Below are 27230 nucleotides of genomic sequence, written 5' to 3'. Positions count from 1 at the left end.
TACTCCCAGACATATCTCCGCCTTAAATTAACTCGTTAACACTTGCTTCTAATGCGGTGTCCCATAATTGCACGTCCATGAACATACGGAAAAAAATACACATTTTCCCTCCTCCATTTCAAAAATGGGCTTTTATTTTTCGTTTGCTATTGTAACTACGGACTGAACTCGTGCTCTTGTATTCAACAAACCTAGCTACACCAAAAGCAATGGCACGTTAGTGCTTGGCCTGAGTGTGAAGAACTTACTCCGACACACCGACTGGAACTTCTTTGGTTGAATCATGGAGTTAAAGCGCCAGACTCAAAATTTCTTACACAATAAACCAATAACACTCAGTTCTCAACCTCACTTTAGTTCTACAAAAGCAAAGCTGTACATACAAATTATTTCCTTCTTCACATTCTTCACTTAAGTTAACAATACTTACCTCACATGACAAACCCGAGTATTAACCGATTTACACTGACGTCTTCTCGGAACAAAATTTGTTTCCAACTTGCATTCACATTATTTTCTAGGCATGCACATCACCCCCAGTTTAGGCAGCAATCAATTATGACCACTTACATCGTTTTGTTATTTCATTAGCGTAAATGACCAGATATTTTGGTGAGACACGTGAAGCAGCTAAATAAAATTTGCCTTGTGTTTTAGATGGCATGAAAAAAAGGTACAAAAGAAACGGAAATCAAACGGCTTTGTAAAAATTTATTGATGAATTGTCAAAACAGCTACAGCAGCAAATGATAAAACGTTCAAATGAACCTGTGGACATCCAATTGTGTACATCATGCCATATTTATTTTTTCTCAGCCTAATGAATAAATTCCAGACTAGGCTGAATCAGGGCTTTCAGTTAACAAATTCAGCATTGCAGAAGAGATAAACAGAGACCATGGTTCCAATGCATCAGCACTGATAAACCATAACCTCCATCATACTAATTTCCAAAGTGGGGGGAAAAAAAACTAAGCACAAAAACACTCATTGTTAAGTTTCGTATGCATTCTTCTAGGTGCCAATGACCCCAAAGACTTATTCCTGAGAACATCACTAATATAGTGAAAAAAAACTAGTTTTCAACTTATTAGTTGTTTTACTGAAGGGTCAATTATTTAAAATGAAAAAATTACTTTGTAAATTTAAAAGCGAGAGAGTACTACTAAAAGATGTGTATATGCTGATCATTACATAAAGCTGTAACTTCAGAACTATTATAATCCTAAGTGTACGTAACAAACTTACCTTATACACCCAGGAAGGGAAAGGAGAATCCAACCAGTGGCTTCAACTGACGATCAAACAAATGGTCTCATCATGCTCAGTGCAACCACAAATCTATCAGTTTATCAACTGAATGTTATACATCCATTCAGCGGTGAAAATACCACTAAATCAGTAGAAAATTCACCTAAAATCCACATAGTCATAAGTGGGTTGAATGTCGTTTGCAAAAGAGAATGGTTTTGCTGCATGGTCCCCAAAATAGTGTTTATACTACATTTTTAAATATCATAAGAGCAATTTCTAAAGTGTTCTGTGTTGTAAAGTATTCTTTAAAAGGTTTTGTTTGTGATATAACTGGAGTAAATATGAAGATATGAATTTTTAGGTGAATTTTTAGTTTCCAAGTCAGGAAGCAACTTGGAACAAAACAAAAAAAAAAACACAGCTTTTGTCAATTCTTATCCAAGTTTTCTTTCGAAGTATTAAACCCTCACATCTGTATATTGTTACAAAGAATATCTGAGATCTCACTATGTATTTCATGCCTCATTATAAAAATCTGGCTTATTTGCAATAGAAATCCATATACATATTGCGTACACAGGCTTTTAGAACCAGATGTGTGAACCTGCATTGCAACTTAACAGCTAGGTACAGCTCAAGATTTCTTTTTTTAAACCACACTACATCAAATATCTGGTATCCTGCCACATTGTTTTTACGGGATGTGTCCCTTAGAGTACATTAGAACCTCACAGCTGGGACGCTGAATGGAAACTACATAAAAACTTATGCATATACTCAAGACATTTAGATGTTTGCCTTAATGAGTATATGCAAAGGTAAGTGTCCATCGATCTTGGCATGCTTTTCCAAAACACACCTACAATTACATTTGAAGATTAAGGTATGTAGTATTGCTGGTGTAATACAGAGATTCACAGACATTAATGAAAGCAAAGAAAATGAGGGAAAAAAAAAATCTGCAAACATCAATGCAAGTAATTATTTCTTAATATGGCAAGGTTTGTAAACCATCTCTATGTATACTTTGGTAGCACATCTTACATGTGGTTCAGATTTCAGTCTATTTTTCCAATAAAGCCACCGTCAATGCTAGCTACTGGAATGTACACTTGGGCAAACTACACCCCCCCCCCCCCCCCAAAAAAAAAAGAAGAATGTTTTGTGCTTAAGGGGTTAAAATGTACATTTCACCATTGAACATATCCTGAATTAATCTTGTAAGTGGGAAGGCATCATGGCTCAGCTAGACATGTTTCTCTAGCACAGAACACACCACCACCCAGGTAGAATCCTGATGAGCCAATATATGTAATATGAAACAACTGAATGCAATAATATTGCATCAAGGAATTCAAAGTATAAACAAGTGGCAACCCCAGTAAACACTTTATTACAACACAGTCTATTTAATAATTCAAGGCAGAGACAAACATTATGAAGATAAAGGAAAAGGGGGACGGGATGAAACCAAAAGTTCCCTATAAAAACACATCTATCTGACAATTTACACATTATTAGCAGTCAAAGGGTTTTTGTTTTTCAGTTGAGAACAAAGCAAGCAAGATATTCACTTCTGTCACAAAAGGTCAAACTTACTTTTTCAGTTACACAGGTATCTCGCCAAATAAAATGTAAGAAATAAAAAAAGCTGGTTGGAATTAAGAGTATATATATTTTACAAATCTGTATTGGAGCGTGGTGAAGCATCAGCCGAGTCTATGCCTCTCTGAAAGAGGGATGAAGTGTGCTGAGGGACGAGTGTAAGCTGCATGTGGTGCTCCTCCTCCTCCTCCTCTTCCGTTCAGCTGAAAGGTGTCAGAACGGAGGGGGCAGTTTGGTTTGGGGGGTCAAACCCATTAGCACAGACAAATCCCCTTTCTTAACTCACACACACACACACACACACACACACACACACGCACACGCACACATACGCACACGCACACATGCATGCACGCGGTGAGAGGCTGGTGAGAGAACTATATTTACAGAACTATATTTAAAACCTAATTATTCAAGTAGCTCAAACAATCTATAATAAAAACACTCAAATATCACAACCTGTAATCAGGCTACATATGTAATTACAACTAATATAGTTCAATATGAAAAAACAATGAATGGAGTTTCAAATGATAAATTTTCAAATGATCTACAATACAGAGAAATTAAATCACTTGATGCATCAAGTGTTGATAATTTACACCAACTCAGGGCAGGGACAAAAAAACCTGACAAGACACTCCAGAATGATTACACACCAGTATTATATTCCATTGTTTAAAACCAGCTCAATGTCTTAAATTCAATTAGAGTTACACTAATCATTTTGTATGTCAGAACAAGACACTCTGAATGATACTGATCTTTCTGGTTTTATCACTTTAAAAGAGTAAAACAAGATGAAATATTCTTCAGGCTCTGCAGAACTGTAATGGCTAAAAACTGAGGATGTAGTTCTTGAGTTTGCACAATGTCAGAACTTGCAATTACAGGGATTTCAACACACTCAAATTTTAATTTCTCAATATACTTCCACATATACTATTCAAACTTTTAGAACATTACAAATTAGATGCGTTAATATGTATGCTTATGCATACTGCTAAATTGTTGTGTATGCTGACAAGGTACCATTATTGGAACACTGCAAAATACATCACCAAAAACAACTGTCTTTTGCAGTTTTAACACATCCATTTAAAGTGGATGGAGATAACAATACCTTTAAAAATTCTCACCTGTTGTACAATGACACCATGAGTCATGATGATAATTCACTCAACTATGAAATGTTGCACAGCAACAGATTCAAGGTCTCATTGCGGTTTCTTAAAAACTCAGGTTTAAATAGGGACAATCAGGACATTTTAGAGGTAAGTACATTTGAATTATCTTGTGAACTTGCTTTGAGATTTGTTGAATGACGAAGTTAAAATTCAAGCATTTTGTCCAAAGCAAAATTTCTAAATTTCCAAAATATCCTGGTTATTCCCTTGCTTGATTTAAGAATTATCAATACTTTGTAATTACTCACCAATTGGTATTATGAAATTATGACATACTTGAGAAAAGATGGTGTGACAAACTGAAAAGCCTGATGCTAGTGACAAATTGGACACCAGAGTAAGACAGAGACAAGGGCTGGACAAATCCCCCACAAGCAGATGACTTAATACTGTCTTTTCACTTCATATTAAAGTCCAATTTCCTCCAGCAATGTGTCAACAATAGATAGATTATGGTTATTGTGCTAAGATGACATCATTAAGTTATTCTTCATTATCTATTTAATGCATTAAAAATAAATAAAATGTAGATTTTATCTTTACAAATTATAGGTTTGGAATAGGAGCCACATTACAGTTATAGTTCATTTAAATAACCTAACACGGTTATTCACAGGCAAGACTGGTTAGCAATAAAAATAATTTGTCCAACCCTGTAATATAATACTCAGAGAGATAGAGAAAGAGAAATAATAAAAAAAGTAGTGCAGGACATGTTAAGTCAGCTAACATCCATTAGAGAAATCTATACACAGAAATGTCCTAACTACAGGATATATATTCTCTACAGGCTAAATTAAAAATATGCATTAAGATATTAAATTGCAATAAAAACAACCAAACCTGCAAGTGTTGAATAGTGCAGAAGTAGGTTTCAAAAACATGAAAGGGAAAGGAGTTAATAAATAAATAAATAAAATGTTGAGTAAAAAGGGGGCAACTGGACTTGATTAACATTACTTTGCAATATTACCAACCAATTATGAACTTCGTAAGACGAGCAAGTGTATAGCCTATTGATCAATACATGAGAAAAATGTTTGGGAAAGATCGGAGGCCACTGGGGTTCTTCAAAAGCATAAAATGGTGAGAGATATTGTAAACTTATTGCAACCAACTGGTTTAAACATTTACCCTTTACCTTTTCGAGTACAACTTTCTTGTAAAGTTGTCTAATGGAATAATTTTACAGTTCACTGTTATAGCTTAAATGGGTTTATGTGCATTTAACAGTAAAAGTGCTGCCAATGTTTTAGTAATTTTACTAACGCACAGAGTTCACTAAAATTTATACACCGACTAAAGTGCAATATCAAAACACTTTACAGCCAGTTACTTTAACATTGTGTTTAATGAATTGTGATTATGCTATCTGGGATTACTGTTACTGTCAAACAAGACATACATTCATTTAAATTAAGGATGCTTTAAGCAGCTGCCACATTTTAGATAAGGATTTTTAACCTACAACAATGGCCTCTGGCCTTTAAACGTGACCTACCTTCAGCACATTACCATTTTAAAAGAAAAACTTGACAATATATTTTTACAAAACTACCAAGGTTTCCCTAGCAATGTATAGCAAAAACATTAGCAATTTTTATTATCATATCAATGGTCTAATGACAAATTAAATTCCATAATGAAAATGCCAAACAACTTATTTTTTAGTTTATTGCAGTTTACTGCAATGCCATTAGTTATTTTTCCCCCCAGTCATTGAAATACAGAGGTGGACATTCCAGGATCAGAAAATAAAAGTCCTCACCAAGACTTTGCTCAGGCTTCCTGGATTGTATTGATTCCATCCAAATGTTGATTCTAATCCAAATGTTGGATTAGAAAGCTTGAATAAAATCCTGGGAATGAGTTTTACTTTCTGAAGCTGGAATCTACCCCCCCCCAAAAGACGACTCTCTCTGGGCATAAGCCCTTAGTTTAAAAAATATCTTATGGGGCAGATTTATCAAGCTCTATTGCTGGCATTATGCCCAGAGCAAAAGCAAAGCACAGTAACATCTCATCCTTTGGCATTTATATTGTAATACATGAAGGAACTTGTGGTATTGCACTTTAGAACCTGTTTGCATAGAGAATTTAGACACGGACTGTGTTTATGTGCAACACTGCAAATTATGTTTTAAAAAACAAAAACAAACAAACAAAAACAAACAAACAAACAAAAAAACCCCATCTGATCACATTGATAGGCCATATTACGATTCCGCTTTTTCAGGGACGCACAAATCAAGCATTGCTGAAGGACAGTCTAATACACTATTTATAGTTCTTAAGGTAATAAATTTGGAGAAGATGAAGCAGATCATTGCTAAGATGGTAGCTACATTGAGGTAGTAAACATTTACATTCAAATACAAAAAGTACCACGAAGGTTAAGTAGCAAGAGGACAGGGTACTGTTTTAGTTAAATGTGGCAATCATAAAAGCTTGTTTGTGGTTAAAAATGATACAGGGCGACTTGTTACTTTACAAATATGCTCCCATATCTAAAAAGTGCCATTTACATATTAGCAGAACTTCATTTATCCCAGGTTTGTTTTAAGTCTACCACACGTTTAAAGAGAATGTAAATGTTTGGTGTATAAGGCTGTGTGTCATGGCTGGCATTCTAGCAACAGTAAGATCATGCTAAAAAAAATACGATTTGACAACGGAGGGGAAACATGTTTAGTTGCCTCCCCTAGTAATAGGGTTGTGTCGATGTTATATATATAAAGAAACAAACACACAATCATCAGTAACAAAATAAACAATATCAATTTTGCAAACTAAATCTATATTACACTGAACTTGCATAGTATTCTGCTACTACAGTACTATAGTGCTCGGAAAAAAGGGGGAAGTAAGCCAAGAACCTGAGGGTCACAAACATTTCAAAAGTGAATTCTAAATTACTTAAACTAATATAGCAATTCCACTCCATTTACACTTGAACATGATCACCATCAGAGCTGGTTTTAGCACTTTCAGACAATGTAATTTTAATTCCCATTCTGTCACATCCCAATGATCTGAATACTTATTTTAGGAAACCAGTTCAAGTCCCATCATTGTTACCATTGTTCATTAACTGTAAACAATAGCTATGTATTTAGTACATTTTGGACATTGCTACCCACTCTTACTGTAATTCATATTTCCATAATGAAAATGGAGGACAATTGCCATATTTAAACATCTGTAATCACTTCTAGTGTATTTGAAAGACTAGGATAAGTTTTCTTATTTCATCTACCATGACAATTTTAATCTTAAATCTGATTTCTGAAGATTTTCAGCTCAAGTTAGAGCCAAAAATGGAGGAAATAATATATTCATATATTCACCTACAGAAAACCTGTCCTAACAAAATCAGCTGTTTAGCCATAGACTTTTCACAAAGCAGTAAGAACGTTTTCAACCTTTCACAGCTATCATAGCAAAGTACAACAGAGACAGCAAACACCAATCACAGCAAAACATCTTCCAAATACACATTATTACTAATTTGTGTAACTTCCTGTACCTAAACTTTTTAAATGTAGAGAATTGCCAAGGAAACAATAAGTTTTAAAGGAATTATTTTAAATAGGTGGCAGCTCTGCCACATTTAGAAAAATCAGCAGGGAACCAATATGGTCCCAACAGCACCTACACAAACTAGCATCTCAAGAGATGCCAATTATCTTTTTTCAAATATTTTCAATAGAGAACAATTTACGACCATAATGTCATTTATGAATAGCCACAACAATCTGTTACTTTCCAATTAAACTAACAATGTGGATTTGTATTACTATTTCAACACACATTACATCAAGTTTCCAATATGCTGAGTGGCAAAGACAAAAAAAATACCAGAAATGAGTGAATGAGGCATTTATTGAAATAGATAAAAATGCTATATAAAAACTGACTTTCTTAGCTTCTAAATTGATTCCAGTTCTACATTTATATTAATGTTTCAATAAAGAAAAATTTAATATCTTACTATTTCTACATAAAACCTTTACTTTCAAAATATAGGAATTATCGCATTAAAAATAAACAGTTGATGGTTGTCTTAAACGGTACAGCCAATCTTATATAGCGAGACCGGAAAAATTGAAATATTTGCACAAAATAAACGTTAAAAGTTATTAAATGTCTGTTAATACCTTCTGGTGTTCTAACTGACTACAGATAATCTGAACCAATATTAAGGTCTATAGAAAAACAATATAAACAAAGTGATAAGTTTGTGATTAAAATACAAATATTCAGTTATTCCAGGTTATATACAGCTTACTTCATCTAAGGTCTGACAACATGCCATTTTCAAGGAATAGAACTGGTACAGGCCCTAGTATCCCAAATGTTTTACAGCATACAGTTTATTAATGTATAGATTAGTAGTGGTATATAAAAAAAAAAATTAAATTTGAACTCTATAATGGAAGAGACAATTTTAGTAAACTGAAATCAACGCACGCATGCATGCGCTCATGCACGCGTGCGCAGGCATACAAAAGATGGAAAAAAGTGAACAATCCATTTTGTTTGTGTTTGTGCATTCACTCACCTTTTCATATGTACTTACCTGGTATCTCTTGAATTCCTAAGGAGTGCAATTGTTAGGACCAGAGATAAAGAGAAAGAGAAAACACAAGACAGAACACATACACACCTTTCTTCTAACGGTGGCGGTATTCCCTCTCTCGGTCACGATCTCTCTCACGATCACGGTCTCTCTCTCTGTGTCGGTCTCGTTCACGGCTGCGCTCCCTGTAGTAGTCCTCATGGCGGTCACGGCTGCGTGACTTGTGTCTGCGGCTTTTCTCACGAGAACGACTGTGGTCTCTCTCTCTAGACCTCTCTCGTCTACAGAGAATATTTTTCACTCAGCTATGCCTTCAAACAGGCACACAATTTTTTTTTTAGTTAGCAAAAATGGTAAACTAGAAACAGTTTTATGTTTTGCAAGTGACAAAATAAGTACAGATCACAGCTGAAATGTCTAGTAAACAGTTCTTAATACAAAAAGTAGTTGTATTAACACTATTTGAAGCGCAGTGGTGGGTATTGCAAGAAACTACTAACTTCTGCATACCTCCCAGCACAAAAATGTAGTTAATGGTGTATACAGGTTATGAATTTATGGACTAAAACCTTTAATTTTACATAGCCAAGGTTACACAGCTGCTCGCTAAACAACACATTTGTGCTTTACAACTGTTAATTAGATCCACAGCTAACAAATAGTAAACAAAGATCTTTGCATGATGCCCTCATTTCCACAAATTTTAGCAAAGGGGAGGTAATCAGTCATGAGAATAAGTGCATCATGCTATTGCTAGAGAATAATGCTAAACACTTTTGTGTATTGCCAAATTCAATGTCTATCTAGCTACTCTAGTATCAATATTTCAACAAAGGGTCCTCAATCAGTCAGTGAAGAGTTTAAAAGCAGGTGTACTGCATCAGTTTACCTTGAGGCTGACCCGTAGGACTTGGATTCAATGCCATGCAGGCAGTCCTGCAGGGAACTGATGAGAACTTTGCAGCGGTCATCAGCAGAGACTTTCGATTGCTTGATTAAGGAAATGGCAGTCACCAGAGTCTCAATGGCACTGCCATAGTCCGCTGCAAACAAACACGTTGTCACTACCTACATCATCAGCTTTGAAAAATATGAATGCTGTTAGACCCATGAAGTAAGTTTTCAAATGGAGTAAATGCAAGATTGGTGTGCCCACCTGCACTGGCATCCGACACAGCCCGGGATATAGCACTGCTGGAAATGGCTCTGTTCCGGTTCATTATTTCCTCAAACTCTGCCTCACTCAGAGGGGTCCGAGCTGCATCCATCTCCCTGAAAGGTACGGAGGTATTGAGAGAGGTTGTGTGTGTGTGTGTGTGTGTGTGTGGTAGTGGTGTTGGGGGGGGTGGGGGGGGGGGGGGTGTACATATTCTCAGACAACTGAATGAGGGGTGTGTACCACACAGCAAACCAATAGTATGATTGATCATCCATTACAAATGTTGCAAATCAAATCATAAAACCTGATTCACAGCAACAATAAGCACACACTGTTTTGGATCAGTATCCTGTTCTCAGCTGGACCAGATGCTCTACTAACCCTTGATCACTTTAATTGTCCAAGTGCTGGCCACCATTTTTCAGATCAACAAAGCCCTTGTTAATCGAGGGATCAAAACCACACACTATAGGGGTTCTGAGGTGACTAAAGGTCAAAGGAGGAGAGTCACTCAGGGGTTTCCCCATTAAAATGCTGTTAGCCTTTTACCATAGAACACAAACTCTTAGCACTTAGCTTTTGTCCCCCTCAAACTATTGCTGCAATGAGGGCACTGTTGAGCATGCTATGGAGTAAGACGTGCTGTGTTGAAGCTCCCACCGGGTTCTTGTTTTATCTTTTTTTTTTTTTGAAGATCTGTAGCTCTCAAAACCTCTTGAAAAGTCTGCTGAAAGCGCTGTTTCAGTAAAAGTTAAACTCCTGCGTGAGCATATGGCGTCGAATACAGGGCCTAATACCGCCTCGGACTTGGGTCCTACTCGCAGCCTACACCGACTTACTCCACCTCCGCTGAGCACCCCAGCGATGGCCACCGCAGCTCTAAAATCTGAGATTCTCTACGAGCTAAAGGCAGAAATTTCTGCGATACTTAAATCAGAACTGAAAACTGGGCTAACGGAGGACTTTGACTTTGTTAGAGTTATAGGGGTTAAAGCAGAGATCACGAGAAACATGGCGACAATCCACTCTGATGTGGATCAACTAAAGGCTACCATGAAAGATGTAGAGGGTGGTTTGTCGACATGTTCAGATGAGGTATCAGCCCTACAAACTAGTGGCAGATCTAAAGGCAGAAGGGGCGGAGCTGTGGGAAATGCTCTGATATGGAAGGGAGAATGAGGGGGAACAATATTAGAATTCTGGGGGTGCCTGAAACGAGCAGCTCCTGCTCTACTTCAGCAATTTCTAAGCTGCTGTGTGAAGTGCTTCAGTTGGATAAAGAGGTGCTTGTGGACCGCTCACACATGAGCCCAGCTCCTAGGAGGACTGACGGGAGGCCGCGCACCATTATAGCCAAGCTTCACTACCACCAGGACTGCGTCCAGGTTCTGGCCCATGTTCGCAATAGCGCTCCGCTTCGGTTCAACAATCGTGATCTTCCCGGATTACACTGCCAATGTCGCCTAAGGTCGAGCTGCATTTACAGAAGTCAGAAAGCCATCAGATATGGCATTCTGTTTCCAGTCAGATTCCGTATTTCATATAAAGGGGAAGAGAAAGAATACACGGATGCAGACAAAGCGATAGCGTTTGTAAGGACACATGTAACCCGACTGCAGCGACCAAGGGGTAAGACGTGCAACTCTTAGTTTCCGATGCAATTCCTCAGCACCGTGGAATGGTCGGTCCACAACTTGACAGGTACACTTCATGGCGAGAGTGGTGTATCTCTTTTTGAGTTTGATTATTCAAGATATTGTTTGTTTTTGTTTATATTCCCTCAACCTGACCTGTTTCGTGTTGCCTCACACATGTTTACCAACGATGTTATTCAGCTCTGCATATGCCTATACGACAAGTTGCGTTTGTGGTCGATATTGCACAACTCAGCCTTTTCTATTATATTCTCAGCACCCGATGAGAGCCTGAGTAGCTGCTCTTCTAAGTTCCCGTATAACACAAAATGTGTAGTTTTTGTTGTGGAAGGTGCCTATGCTTGCATGGGCTTCATAGGTGAAGGGAGATGGGACACACCTTATAATCACAGTGCTCTTGCCAGGTTTTTATTCTTTATTGTTCTTATTACAGTTATTATTTTTCTCAAGATCTGTCTTATTTTCTTTTATTGTTTATTTGTCGTCATGCTGGGGGTTGTCAATGAACCATTGTTCATTAATGGCTAACCTAAACACTTTCAAAGGGGCAGACGATTGCCCTGTTAATTTTGTAAGCTGGAAAGTCAAATCAATGCATCACCCAGTAAAGCGAAGTAAGATTCTTATGCACCTAAAGAAGCTTAATGCAGACATAGCATTCTTTCAAAAGAAACCTTTAAGGATGGCAGATCACTCTCAGTTGAAGGGCGGCTGGACAGGCCACTTATTTCATTAAAATGTTAACTCAATCTAGGGGAGTGGCCATACTGATCAACAAAAATTCATCATTCATAGTGTCAAGTGTGTAAACTGACCCATCTGGGCAATGTCATTGTCGTAGGGCATTTGTATACCATGCCAGTAATCCTGGCTAATATTTACGCACCTAATTGGGATAACCCCACAATTTTTTAGAGATTTTTTCACTCGCATACCTATATTATCAACCCATCATCTCATACATGGGGGGAGGGGACGACATGAATTGTATTTTATCCCCAATATTGGACCACAGCTCACCTAAACCAACAACTCTAACCAGATCAGCACACTCCATCCACTCCATTCTGAAATCTCATGGTGTTGCAGATGTGTGGCGGTTTCGCCAACCCTATTTCTAGGGGTTACTCTTTATTCTCCAGTACATCCAATTATTCCAGCATCGATTATTTTCTCACAGATAAAAGACTCTTACCATCTATTGCCAAGTGTGACTACGAAACTATAGTTATCTCTGACCATGTGCCCTTATGTATGAAAATGTATATCCCTAACAATCTAATTACCGCCCCTGGAGGCTCAACCCTCTGATTTTGTCAGAGGCTGCATTCAATGATTTTATTACTTCAGAAATGAAATTCTTTCACAGTAAATCTAACTCCTGGAATGTCATCACTAATGATAGTGATAATAGCCTTAATAAACTGACAGAGGAAATTATGGAGATAGATAGACTGAACTGTCTCACCCTCTGCAGCACTAAGGAACGAACGCATGTGATTACAAACCAAATCTGATCTACTTTTAATGCGACAGATTGAATATCTCTTACTTAAGTCGCGACAAACTTCCGAACATGTGGAGAAAGCTGGCCGGCTACTTGCTAACCAGTTTCGACAAAGGACAGCGAGTCAGATTATTCCAGCCATAAATGATGAAGCTGGAACTTTAGGTCTGAATCATACGCTGACCCCTCCATGGTCGAGGAGTTTTGCCAATCTTTGTGTTTTCCCCCTTGGATGCAGAAAAGGTGGTTAGACTGGAAGATCTCTCTGTAGAAGAGATTAAATTAGCGATCAAGTCTATGTAGGGTGGCAAATCCCCAGGGCCAGATGGCTACCCTGTGAAGTTTTTAAAAACAAACAAACATTCTCAGATCTGCTTTCACCACTACTACTCACAGTTCTCAAAGAATCATTTTGTACAAGATCTCTTCCATGTACCATGCGGCAAGCAGTTATTTCTCTTATCCCAAAGATGATTAAGAACTCGTGTGTGTGAAACCTACCGCCCCATCTCCCTGTTAAATACTGATGCGAAAATCTTAGCTAAGATTCTAGCTCTCCGCCTGGAAAAGGCCCTTCCCACCATAATTTCACATGACCAAACAGGGTTTATAAAGAATCGCTTCTCTTTTCTCAATGTACGATGCCTATTAAATATTTTGTACTGTCCCTACCCGCCTGGTGTCCCTGAGGCAGTATTGGCATTGGACAAAAAAAAGCCTTTGAGTGCAGTGGGACTACTTTGCAATACTAGAAAAGTTTGGGCTGGGTCACAGAGTTGTAAACAGAGTTGTATAGTAACGAAGTAGAACTACTTCGCTACTGTACTTAAGTACTAAAATGCTGTATCTGTACTTTACTGGAGTATTTTTTTCTCCTACTTCCACTTTTACTTCACTACATATTTTCCATCAGTTTAATACTTTTACTCCGATATATTTTTTACGTGCTGTATAGTTACTCGTTACAATTATATACATGTTAGCTGGCGCTGTCACCGGGTCAAGCGATCAGGCTGTCTTATGAAAACTGCGCATGCTCCGGTCGCGTCTCGTTAACTCTGCTGCTGCCTTCACTGAACACTTGAGCTTCGTAATCTAGGTTCACTTGACACGCTGTTACTGCAGCAAGGGTCCGCGCGGCAAAAATGACGCAATCGCGGTGGCTCCGCCCATGCGCGTTAACCACGCACGCAGTCGCGTGGCGAGGTCGTGCACCTCTCGATTTTTGTGCGTGTGAAGTTACAAGGTGGAATTCATGCACTTGTACGGCACTTTGAAGGTCCATTTTCAGTATTTTCCAGCACCTTCAGCTTTATTTACATATTTATACAAATACACATATATTCGAAATTATTCCAAATAATTCGCTTTTTATCTCATTAAAAGAGATGGTACCGTGTTTGGTAACAGCAGAAGAGCGCAGTAAGCACTAGTTAGGTTAGATATCTTAGCTAACTAACCTAATTATGTTCATGGCGTGCTGCAGAATTCACTTAACATTAGCTGGCAATAAAGGCGACGTGCTGACTAATCATGTGCCCATTTTATAGTGTAGTGTTTTTATAGGGTAAGGGCATTTATTGCGGGTAAACGCAGGGCAGTAAGCTCACCCTTAGAATCCGACGGACAGATTTTACGTCCAAAATACACCTCGTTTTCTCAGCTAAATTATGGCGAATTTGTACTTTTGCGTCAAACCTACAACGTAGCGGGACATAGGTTATCTGTTTTTTGTGTACGAAGTGTTAACCCCAGTTTTTTAAGTACATACAGAACACTTGTATTTGTGATCTTTGATTTGTAAGTGATATATAAAACCAATTGATAATCAAACTTTGATGGCTTTCTTTAATTCAAAACACAATACTTGTACTTTTTACTTTCAGTACTTGAGTAATAAATTTTAGACTAAACTACTTGCAATACTCAAGTACAAAAAATGCTGAATACTTCTGTACTTCTACTTAAGTAAAGTTTTTAAAGAACACTTCAACTTCTACTCAAGTAAATGTTTTGATAGAGTACTTGTACTTTTACTCAAGTATGGGTCTCGAATACTTTATACAACACTGGTCCTAAATTTATACTTTGGATAAAAATTTTGTACAATTCTCCATTGGCTGCCGTACGCCCCAATAGTACTCTATCTGCCTTCGAACTCAGCTGTGGTACAAGCAGGGTGTCTACAGGTTTGACTAAGTGAAAATTAAGACATTTTAAGACTTTTTAATACCATTTTTGAAATAATATTAATACCAACTCGCAAGATCATACACGTTAAAATAAAGCACAAAAACTGATTATTTACATTATTTAATCTAGCTGCTTGAAAACTTCAAATGTGAATGCACAAGACAGACAATACGAGACACAAACATTACAATTTTTAACTGTAAAGTATACACAATGAAACTTTAAACAAAACAAAATTCAAACACTGACAACAGTATCATACGCTCTCACACACACACACACACACACACACACACACACACACACACACACACACACACACACGGCCATTTTCCTGTTTTTCTGATTCATACTCCAGATCACGCTCAACTTTCAGTTCTGCTACTTTTTCTCTGAAACGCTTTCTAAGGATGTTTGATTTTGTGATCACTTTGGCCATCAGGGTTCCTGCTTTCCCATTAGCTTGTTCAACAAGTAAATAATTATTATAACTGGTTTAAGCCTGGTTTATATTTGACGCGTCGCGAGCGGTGCGAGGGTCCGAGCGGCGACAAAGACGTAATCGCGGTGGCCTGGAATTACAAGAGGCTCATATTTGTTAACGTAATACAGGAGAACTGTTCAGTCAGACAGATATTTGTTGTGAAACGAAGTTTACAATTTCAAGCATTTTCAAGTACTTTAGCCTAAATTCCAGCACTTTTCAAACCTGAAACACAAAGCAACATTAAAATTCGTCAGGTAAATCTTACCCTGTTTTTGAGGAGTGTTTCTTTATACTAACACATATATGTGTCGGAGGCCACTGCAACGCTTCCGCCGTTCGCGGAGGTTCGCGCAACGGTCACTCGCGAAAGTATAAACCAGGCTTAAACCTGGCTTGAAGGCAGAATCAGGGAACACGGTTTTAAACAATGAGTCAATTCCTTCGTTGGATCTGTATGCCTGGTGACTCGTAACTGTTTTTAGTGCCCATATTACCTCAGCCTTCAAAGTATTGGTAGAGCCACATACAGCGTGAATGTGACGTTGAGCAGAGCTCAACTGAATGGGTTCTCTTGTTGTACTGCTGGCTGTTGCAGTAGCACCAGCAGCGGGGCAAAACAGTGATATTGCAGGCTGCTGCTGACGAGTCTCGCTGGTATCTGTGACAGCTCTGAGCCATCAATAATATTTCGGATCTTCCAACCATTTCTGGCTAGGTTGCATTTCCCCATCTCTCCGAACAGACGTTAACGTACATACATCCCGCATGAAATTACAATCCCGCCAGTCCAACAACTACAGGTGCTCGTAAAGCCCTAAATACTTGCGAGGAAAACTGCGAAGGTTGTGCACTGCATGACTACCGATTTACGCCCCCGAACACATGGCTGACGGAATTATTCCTCCCTAAATTTAGCTTCGCAAATTTAAGACATTGTGGTTGAAAATTTAAGACAAAATAAGACTTTTTAATTTAATACCATTTAAGACTTTAAGGAACCGCGGCCATCCTGGGTACAAGGCAGGAGTGTCCGCTCTCTCCCTGTTGCTATTCTCAATTGCAATGGAGCCCCTAGCTATTGCTACAAGACAAAATGTTGGTATCAAAGGAATCAGATATGCAGCACTGGAGCATAAGGTGTCCTCGTATGCTGATGACATGCTGTTATTTATAGCAGAATCCCAGTCGAGTATTCCAACTATCATGGCCCTGCTTACAAAATTTGGAAGGATTTCTGGATACAAGTAAAACTATCAGAAAAGTGAGCTATGCCTACAAGAATTTAAATACCTGGGGATCTGGATCACAAGTAATCACAAGATTTATATGCCGCTAAAAATTATCAGCCCCTGCTTTTGCACTTGAGGGGGTCCCCCCTACATCTTTCCCTGATGGGCCAAATACAGTGAAGATGACTATTCAGCCTAAATTTTTATATGTATTCCAGTCTCTGCCAGTCTTTGCAGCAAATATAAGAGCATTGCAGTACAGGATGGCGAGCAAAGCCATTGCTCCTGTATGGACATTTCTGGAGGAGTCATCAGTTAGGTCTACTACCTTAACAGCATTGCTATGCTCTGATTTGCCATTTGCGAAACCCATCACCCACTTCTGTCTCAACCCAATTGTCGTGGATTCGGTAAAAATTTAACCAGTTTAAAAGATCATTCTCTCTAAAAGAAATCCCCAATCGAGAGAAATCATAGATTTCCTTCAATGACGCTGGATGATGCTTTTGTTATTTAGACTAGAAAAAAAAAATACATTCACTGTCTGACCTTTATGTCAATGATAATTCTGCCACCTTCGAACAGCTAGTACAGAAATTTGAATTACCACGTTTACACTTCTTTAGGTATCTGCAACTTCGGAACTAGTTCCGATTCACTGTTGGACACGATCTTTAAATGTAAAGATATACATAGAGTATCTTTGTTTGGGGTGTTGTTTGATGTGTTCGGTTTTCTATGTAGTATCATGTTAAATTTAATTTAATTTAGCACCGAGCTTAAAGCCGCATATATCTACTGAACTGATTACATTTAACTGAACTGATCAGTTTCTGAATGGTGCCTGTAATATTTCACGTGTGACAGATTTGGCTTTCAGTCAGTGTTGTGCCGAATTCAGACTCCCCTCGTTTATCCGCGCATAAAGACGCTACAGATTATATTGTTGATTTACATTTCTATGTAAGATTTCTAGATTTACATTTCTAAGAGCTAGACTTTAATTATCAATCACAGCAAATGGCATGGCATTATCCATGTCCAAAGTCACACTGGCTCAAGGGTGTTAATTATTTTAAATAAAACCCACACTGGCTATACCGAAGTTCACTACTTACCACATGACTTCGCAGTACAGCATTACAGCATTATTCTGTCTAAATATCTAGTTAGGACAAAACTAGAGTGCTCAATAAACTAAGTTATAATCACTGTAACTCCCGAATATCATCTGTAGCGTCTTTATGTGTGTGCCAACGAGGTGAGCTGGATTCTGCCGGGGAGTCAGAATTTGCCATAACACATGTCGGTTTGAAAAAAATTCTCCCTCGTGCTGGCTGCTTGCATGTGCTAAATGAAAATGAGCACTTTCTTCTTTGATTTTCAACTTTGACCTACCACCTGATTAACCTTCTGCTCTGCCCCGATGGGTGAAGAAAAATCTACAGAAAAGGCACACCTCATTATAAGCCGCATGGTTCAAAGCATGGGGCAAAAAGCAGCGGATTATAGTCCAGAAAATACACTATTGCTGCAACTGAATGCATTTAAACAGGATATGAAATGAAAAATTTTCAGTTAACAACACATTTAATCTGTGTGACATTAAGACATTAAACGTTAAAGCTTGATTTTGCTTTGTGCCTTTGTTTCTAATTGGTCTTGACCCAAAAAAGAGAACATAACCAGTCTGGCAGAGATAGGAGTGAAAAAATTTCGAACTCAAGATTCTACATTCATAAGAGTTAACAGGTGAGTTGTAGAAGGTTGTCTTACCTGCCAGGGCCATAATCTCCTCTGTCATATGGAGGTGGGCGTCCATATGGATCATTTGGAGGTGGACCTCTGCTATCTGATGAGGGCATGTTGTTGTTTCCCGGAGGAGGGAAGAAGGCAGGGTTGACATGGGGGGCTGGGGGTGGACCACCAGGAGGAGGACCCTGCATGTGAGGGGGCGGAGCTAAAGCCAAAGGAGGACCTATAGGACCAGGGGGGCGAGGTGGAAATGGCCCTGGGGGGGGGGGCCCTTGTTGTGGGGGGGGTGGTCCAGGAGGTGGTCCATAGCCTGGTGGGGGAGGGCCAGGAGGCATAGGACCCATTGGGGGTTGACCAAACTGACCAGGAAAGATTACTGGGGGAGGTGGACGGTCGCCTCTATTGGGGGGGCCGCTAAGTGGAGGGGGCAGAGCTTGCCCAGGGGGAGGAGGGCCAGGAGGGCCAGGAGGTCCAGGGGGAGGGCGAGGAGGTCCCTGCATACCACCTTAAATAAACAAACAGATAAATAGAAAAACTAAGAAACCCTGCCACAGAAGTGGACCCTCTCTTGTATGTACATACATACAAAAAGACCCACACATCCTCACAGCGACCAAAAAGACTATGAAGAACCACACGGTAAACTGCATATATGCACACTTGGACAAGTACAAAGGAGAATGTCTTCTACATGCATAATCTGAGCTGTGCTGAGGGGAGGGAAAGAGAAACTCTTGCCTGGAAAGTGTGGTGGAGGGGCTCCAGGTCCAACAGGCCCAGGGAAACGGTCACCTCCAGGACCCGCAGGGCCTGGAAAGCGCCCTCGACCTCTGCCTAGGGGGAAACCACCACGAGGGCCCACGCCTGGAGGTCCAGCTTTACCCTCTCCCGACATCTGTCCGGACTGTGTGCCTGAAGAGGTGAACAAAATGACTACGTAGCCAAAGAGCACTGCATGTACACTCAAGCAAAGGACACAAGAAATTTAAGATAATATATGCAAAAATAAATAATCATCAGATTTTGCTCATGACAAAAATATAGGATGGTCCTTACTTTTTCTGGACTGTAGTTCAAACTGGCTGAGTGACTGCTTGTTACAGGGGGTGACAATGGGGTTCTGGCCATGAAGCTCCCGCTTAGATAGCAGATCCAGCAGCTTCCTGGAGGAGGCATCCGAGCCCACACACACCAGAGCAAACCTACATGGCACAGACTCACAGCTCTCCTCAAGCATTCCTGGAGCTCTGAACAGGTTTCATTGATATTATTATGCTGAAGTGATGGGCTCGCTTGGAGCTCACCTCCAGCCTCTCTTCTCCAACCACCTCCCCACCACCCATAAGTAGGGATTACGGCTTCTTTCCAAATCATCAATACAAAATATTTTAGCAGCCTTGATTTTCACTAACGGTACATTAAAGGTTCTGTCTTGAAGTTTGGATCTTGAAAAACCAAGCAAGACAGAGTCCTGCTCCAGTCTAAAACACCCCAAAATATTGGAATCATGTAACATATAACATTGTGAATGGGGCTCTTTTGTCCATTTTCCAAGTGAACACAGATGGATCTTAATGTAGTTTGTGTTGCTCAAGTTCTTTCGCTACAGCTCACTTTATAGCAGAGTAAGGAAGCAGTGAGAGCAGTTTCACTCACCCTTTAGACTGGCCATTGGCCCTGTTTTCAAAAAACTTGATCTCCAGAACATCGTTAATGCCTATGGAGCGAATGGCCTCTGTCAAATCCTCGTCTGTGGTCCACTGTATACAGAAGAAGGTGCATGACTAAAGTTTCTATCATTCCCAGTGATAGAACTAGAACAAATGAATCTGTACATAAGAATTAGAAATAAGTACTAACCCAAGTGAGATTGCCTATGTATAGAGCAATCCGTTTGCCTGTGTAGGTATAGACAACATTTGGTGGAGCCCCTTTGTTCCCCTCTGAGCCTCCAGGAGCAGGAAGACTGTCCAGGTAGTCTCGGTCTTCAGGGGCATCCCCATTATTGGCAGATGGTGAAATGACATCATCATACAGGTCTATTTGTTCATGAACAGGGTAATCCGTTTCCTATACAAAAGAGAAGCATCCAAGACATGTCAAAGTCAGTCGTTTGTGTAAGGCAAATGTTATACATACATTTTCTCAGAACAAAAAAAACGATACGAACACACACACACACACACACACAGACGTAATTTTGATTTCCTATGTGGGGGGGAAACAAACGGGGGTGGCGAACGAAAATTGTTGAGCGGTCGTTTTCTGCATGGTCCTAGTGCTAGATTCGTCGCTATTTAGATATTTGTTTTTTAACCGTTAAAAAGTGGGGGGGACATGACTTTGTCGCTATTTAAATATTTGGTTTTAACTGTAAAAACTGGGGGGGGGGGACCAAAACCGGCTTTTGAAAAAGTGGGGGGGCATGTCCCCCCCCGTCCCCAAACTACGTCCGTGCATACACACACACACTATACACGTAGCCTAACAAGCGCCGTGTTAGGGCTGTCGCGGTGAAAGAATTTCCCCTGCGGTTATTTATGGTGGCTCAACACCGCGATATGCGGTATGACGCGATATGCGTCATTTGTCGTCTAAAATCTTAATTTTAGAGCTATATAATTGTTTTATTGTTTTTATTGTAAAGGGGTTCTTATTGTTTTTAAAGAAGAAGACACAGTTTTAAGAGCAGTTAAATATGTGTTTATTGTCAAATAGAGAACACAGAAGTCAAATGAGATGCAGTAAGAACCCATGCTCTTTCGCTTTCTTAAAAGTGTAGGGTAAATATTTTAAACGAGATTTTAAACACAAAAAGAGAATTTATTAAATAAATCAATAAAACGAAATCTTTCCTTAACCAGAAGAATAACGTCTCAGCTTAAACCGGAGTTGTCACGTCCCTGTTGCGTGCTAAGAAAACCAACATATTCACCTTATGTGGTTTCAGTGAGGAACAATATTCCCGGGAGTACTAAAAACTCGCTCTGATGGTGCGCTTGTTGCACAAATGCACATGTACTTGCGGGCGAGTTTGGAAAGCAGAGGAAATCTAGCCTCATTGACGCGCCACCAGGCGAGTGGATCTGCGTGGATTTGGCTTGAACCCGAAATGCTCCCAAACCGGCGAAGTTGCGTTTTGTTTTTTGACCAGAGCATATGCCGTAGCTTCCATCTTTGAAAAAAGGAGACGGATTGTTGATCAGCCGCACCGGATGATAACAGGGGGTTGATGGGAAAATGACTTTAACTCTTGCACAGGCACTTTCCCCTCGCATGGGAAAAAACACCAATGTTGCGGTTCATTCCCGTACGTTGCGATTTTCTCGTCAATAGCGCGGTATTGCTATACTGCGGTTATCGCGACAGCCCTATTTGAACGTGGCATGGTTGTTTGTGCCATATGTGCTGGTCTGAATACTTCAGAAACTGCTCTATCTACAGGGATTTTCAAGCACAACCATATCTAAGGTTTACAGAGAATGGTCAGAAAAAGAGAAAATATCCAGCGTGCGGCGGTTCTGTGGGCCCAAATGCCTTGTTGATGCCAGAGGTCTGAGGGGAATGGCCAGACTGGTTTGAGCTGATAGAACGGAAACTGTAATTCACATAACCAGTCGTTACAACCAAGGCATGCAGAGGAGCATCCCTGAAAGCACATCACGTCGACCTAGTGCTGGACGATAAAACAATATCAAAATGTTTCGCATTACATTTTTCCTCGATCACAATAAGCTTGGGCAGTAAAACTCAATAAACATATGTTTCCATTTCCCGCCTAGAGTAGCGCCGCCAACGGAAACAGTCTGACGTAGCACATTATGAGGGTGCATGCTGAATGCACTGTAAAGACGCGAAGCAAATTCATGAAAACAAGGACGCGTGCACTACATTTCTGAAATGCGCTAGAAATTCAGAAACGCTGCAAATCCAGCCACAACACAACGGATGTTTTTCTGGACAAATGCTTTTACGCAGGCACTCTATAGGTTTTTAGCCATAAACAACTATTGTGTTATACAGTTTCTCATTACGTTGAACGGGACTTAAGTAGTAAAGCTCTTTAGATGTAGCAGCTGTATTAATTAAACTAGCTAGCTATTTAGATAGAAACTATGTTGTACTAAATGGGATTTTAAGCCTTAGTTTCTGTCTAAATACCTAGCTAGTTTGCTACATTTTAAGAGCATTTAGCTTAAGCCTGGTTCACACTACACGACTTTTCAGTCGTCAGGTTTTTGTGCCGTCCGCACTACATGACTGGTCGTGCTGTAATCGCGAGTCTTTCAGTTGTTGTGGCTTTCACACTACATGACTGATCTGCGATGCGGGCTCACGAATTACACGACTGGGGAATCGCCGACTCATCTGGCTGCCGTCCAAAAACACGAGAACACGAAAACGAAACTCTCCCAGAACCAGCAACACCACGTAGAAGAAAAAAAACAGTGTACATGTACTCCACATTTTCATTATTATTTTTTACCGTTTAAACACTCCATAGTCCCAAGTTGCCAGAATTATTTCATCTCTCCGTTGCAGTGATAGATATAATCAATCGCACTATTTCTCCAGTGCTGTTACAATAACTTAAACAGTGTTGTAGTAAAGTTGTAAGAAAGGTGAGGATTTTGTGTGGTTACTGTTTTGAAAGCATTCTTGAAAGTTTTCTCTCCGCGTTCCCATTGGCTGTAGCTAGACGCTGCTGCCGACTCTCAGTCGCCGACTGCTAGATATTAAACATGCTAGATATCTGCCAGTCGTCTGCGACCAGTCGGCGACGGCTCGGCGAGCGTCTTTCAGCAGTTCACACTACACGACTGAGCGAGCGACGAGTGATCGCCGATTTGCCTCCGACCACAGTTTTTGTCGGCGATCAGTCAGCGACTGAAAAACCAGCCTAAAGTCGTGTAGTGTGAACCAGGCTTTACACATGAAAAAGTGATAAGCGGTTTTATCACAGGTAAGAAAAATGATGCAATGCCTCAAAACGATTCCACAAAATAGCCTAAATATAACCTGTTAAGACAAAGGGAATAATACTGTGTTTTTAACTAGAAACAAGAGTTGTGTTATACAGTATCTCAATACGTAGAATGGGAATGAATTAGTAAAGGTCTTGAAATGTGGATTGCTAGGTAATTAAGTCTGAAAGACTATGCTTTAGTTTTTGTCTAAATACATGACTAGCTACATTTAAAGACCTTTACCCTTAGTTTTCATTTAAATATCTAGTTATCTAGCTACCTTTAAAGAGCTTTAGAAATTCAGCCCAGTTGTGCTCTATTGTAACTCCTCAGCAGAATCAGACTCCCCTCGTTTGCGCGCACAAAGACGCTACAGATTATATTGGGGTTAAAATTAAACCCTCCATTAAAAAGGTTAATATAAAAAGGGTTATATTATTAAAATAATCCTTGTTGGATGTGTAATAGCCTACACATCCAGATAAGTCACCAAAATAAAAAAAGACGTTAACCAGACGGGACCACCTAAGGCTAATCCCATACAAGATGTTCGTGCTGATGGAGTGGGTCATTGGGCGCAAATTGACAGTGTGGGGCAACGCTGCAAATTTCCAAAGTGCACGGGCCACACAAGCATTAGGCTAAGAGCACAAAATGTGACATTCACTTGTGCCTAATTAAGACAAAAAACTACTTCCGTGCATTCCACGAATAAGAAAGTCAAAGACATTGTTACATAGTTTGTTTACATTGTTGTGCCTGTGGGTGTATGGGTGTCAGCCCCTGTTCCATAAAGTTACTTTATGAGTCAACATTGTTATTGTTGCATTGTTTGAAGTTTTTCTGTGCATCATTTTTAGGTTCAACTGCATACTGTACATTTCAAAACTTAATTTACAATTGAAATTAATCTAGAATTCAAATTAATGCAATGTTTCCTGTAATATTTGTATTTGTGTTTGGTGTTGGTAGTAATATATTATTGAATGCCTGCTGTTGGGTGCATAAATAAAACATTGTTTTTTCACTGTTATATTACTCCGTTAGTGTTATTAGTATGGTTATTAGCATTATGCCTGCTGTAGCAAATTTGCAACATACCAAATTTACCCCAAATAGACCATATTGCCCATTGTTGCAAATTTGCAACGTACCATAATTTCTATTCAGGCTTTATGGGTTAAATGTAAAATACTTATGTGAGCTTAATTGGAATAGGGATGTTCTTAAACGGTACAGATTACAGGGTAACTTGACTTTTAAACTCTATTAAGAATTGTAACAATGTTAATAGTTTTACATGAGAGATTAATATTTCATTTTAACTTAACATCTGCTAAACAGAATGACTAGCTTTAAATATTGTTAAATTTTTTATTAGGGTGAGCTTAATAGGGGTGTTTAACCTACTTTTTGTGAAACAATGTGTCTTCTAAGCTTAACATCATCAACTGTTTCAAGAAAGATGGGAAAGTGAATACGTTGCACTTCAAGGAGAAAAATGGGTATGTCTTTTGTGTTATGAAGCTGTGGCGGTTGTCAAAGTACAATCTGCTTCGGCATTTTGCGACCAAAAACGGAGCTAAGCATGCCAAAATTAGGTATCAAGAAAAACATCAAATTGCCAAAGAATTAAAGGCAAACAGCGATTGCAAGCCACAACCACAATTGACGAGGCAGTAAAAGCTAGTTTTGTTGTGACTGAAGCCTTTTTCAGAGGTAGCATTTTGAAGCTAAATTGCCATTTTCAGTTATTTGATATTTCAAGTATTGAACAAAGTAAATGTGATCTCATGTTCTTTTCCTTTATTCACTTAGATAGTTTGATCGTTGATGAAGTAATGTTGGTTTCATAACATTAAAATGATTTATGTTCTATTAACAGAGCAACAGGAAAACATTTTTATATCTATGCAAATATATATGTAACTTGGATTAAATTCAGAGTTTTTTAACATTAAATAGTAGTTACATTTATAAGTTCTGTGGGCAACGAATATGCTGATGTGGCCCGCGGTCACATGGAATGCAACACATCTTGGGTTAAAGTCGTATTCCCGCGCTTTCATGCAGAAAGTGCTCCATGATAACCACAGAATACAGAGGTAAACAATCTCGGGTCACAATTATCGTATCTGGACCATGTCCACACCTGTCAAAATTATGCATGAGCGAGCAAAGGTTAGTGGCTTTCTGCATGCGACAGTGGACAGTGTTTTTGCTCGCTCTATAATTCTGACCTTGATTTGACTCCTTTAATAAAGCGGGAAAAAACTACCTTACAACCGAATTCGGGCAGACTTAGCCAATGTGATTAAATTGCATCTATATTCGTCCCTATTCAATACAGATAATAGTCTAGTGTACGTTTACACTAGTTATTTTCCCGGAGGTGGACGCTTCGTGAGCGCAAAACATCGAAGCTGCTACAAATCACTGCAATATTTTGCAATGTTAAAAACGAATCCGACGTAGTTTTAAAATCCAATTCTTTTTAAAAATCTAATACATACGAAAACGTTAGCAACCTAGCTAGTTACAGTTTGCATGAATCCCCACCTTTATCCAACACATCGCTACTCCGTTCCAGGACGAAGTTCACAAATATAAATCGTGGCAAACAATTACAAAGCATCTGTCCCTGCACAAATGTGCATGCTGCACCAAAGTCTACAGATACAAGGCTTCGTTCAACAAAATGTTCTTCTCAAATAGCAAACCACGGCAAGACAAATCCAAAGTATTTGTAATGACTGGCTAGAATATGTAACGTTAATCACATTACATATAACACACTTCAAACCAGTTAGAGATAGCAGCTAGCTAACCCAAAACTTGCTCCTTTACTCAAAATGACCAATATTCAGTAGCAAACTTTGATTTGACGTGGTTTCCCATGAAGCCACAAAATCGCCTATATCATAACGACCGTCATTACGTTTAATATATTGTAATACGACCACTACGATTAGCTGGAGCTAGTTAGCTGAAACAGGCCTTTTCACGAAAACGGGACGGAAACCAAACATAGGCCTACACTACGAACAATGGAAGTGCAGACGGTCAATGCGCCATTTCCAATATGTCGAACCGCGCTCTATGTGCAGACATTTTAGTAGTTACTTATATAAACATACAAATATAGCAAGGTAAGCTACACAAAATACAGTATTATGCAAACAATGCAGGTGCGACTGTGTACTTGTTTCATTGGTCACACAGCTACTGTTTGCGCACATAATTTAGCTAGCTAGTAAGGCCCTAGCTAGTAAGCCCGTAGCAAACGCACAACAGGCGCATGCGATTAAATATACCCCAATAACTGAGTCACCTAACATACCATTAAGCATTCTACAATATGCAAAGAACATTATATATCATAATAAACATTTATCTGTTAGGGAAATATACCTGGTTGAACTCTTCTTCTACATCAGCATAAATGTCGATGTGATCAACGCCGTCAGCCATTTTCCTCTCCTCTGTTCTCTTTCCACGATAAACACGTTCAGCGCGGAGAAGAAGCGACAGAGCGAGAGTGTGAAGTTAGAAACTGTGATCATTCTCTATTAAGGACTTTTGTTCTTTTAGTTCGTCTCGCCAGTTGCGTAAAATGCTCGATTAATATTGGAGAAAAACTACATTTGCATAAT

General features: G+C 39.3%; 1 protein-coding gene across 4 annotated transcripts; it reads right to left on the bottom strand.

Moving 5' to 3' along the window:
- Positions 1-691: 691 nt before the first annotated feature.
- On the bottom strand, positions 692-27147 carry cpsf6 (cleavage and polyadenylation specific factor 6). Of its 4 annotated transcripts, none has more exons than XM_077006556.1 (10): positions 26989-27147; positions 20471-20680; positions 20267-20370; positions 19667-19812; positions 19349-19522; positions 18632-19115; positions 9782-9897; positions 9515-9668; positions 8713-8906; positions 692-8643 (listed from the first exon to the last, which is right to left on the bottom strand). In XM_077006556.1, exons 1-9 carry the CDS (start codon positions 27046-27048, stop codon positions 8720-8722), a joined length of 1635 nt encoding a protein of 544 aa, XP_076862671.1. In that variant the 5' UTR covers positions 27049-27147; the 3' UTR covers positions 692-8643; positions 8713-8719. The 4 variants fall into 4 exon arrangements, with proteins under 4 accessions (XP_076862671.1, XP_076862673.1, XP_076862672.1 ...); XM_077006558.1 differs by having other exon boundaries at positions 692-3135; XM_077006557.1 differs by having other exon boundaries at positions 692-3062.
- Between the last annotated feature and the right edge of the window lie 83 nt (positions 27148-27230).

The sequence above is a fragment of the Brachyhypopomus gauderio genome, chromosome 5 (genome assembly GCF_052324685.1).
Source record: "Brachyhypopomus gauderio isolate BG-103 chromosome 5, BGAUD_0.2, whole genome shotgun sequence".
Taxonomy (NCBI): domain Eukaryota; kingdom Metazoa; phylum Chordata; class Actinopteri; order Gymnotiformes; family Hypopomidae; genus Brachyhypopomus; species Brachyhypopomus gauderio.
Note: the sequence above shows the minus strand (reverse complement) of the source record. Positions and strands in the feature narration are given on the sequence as shown.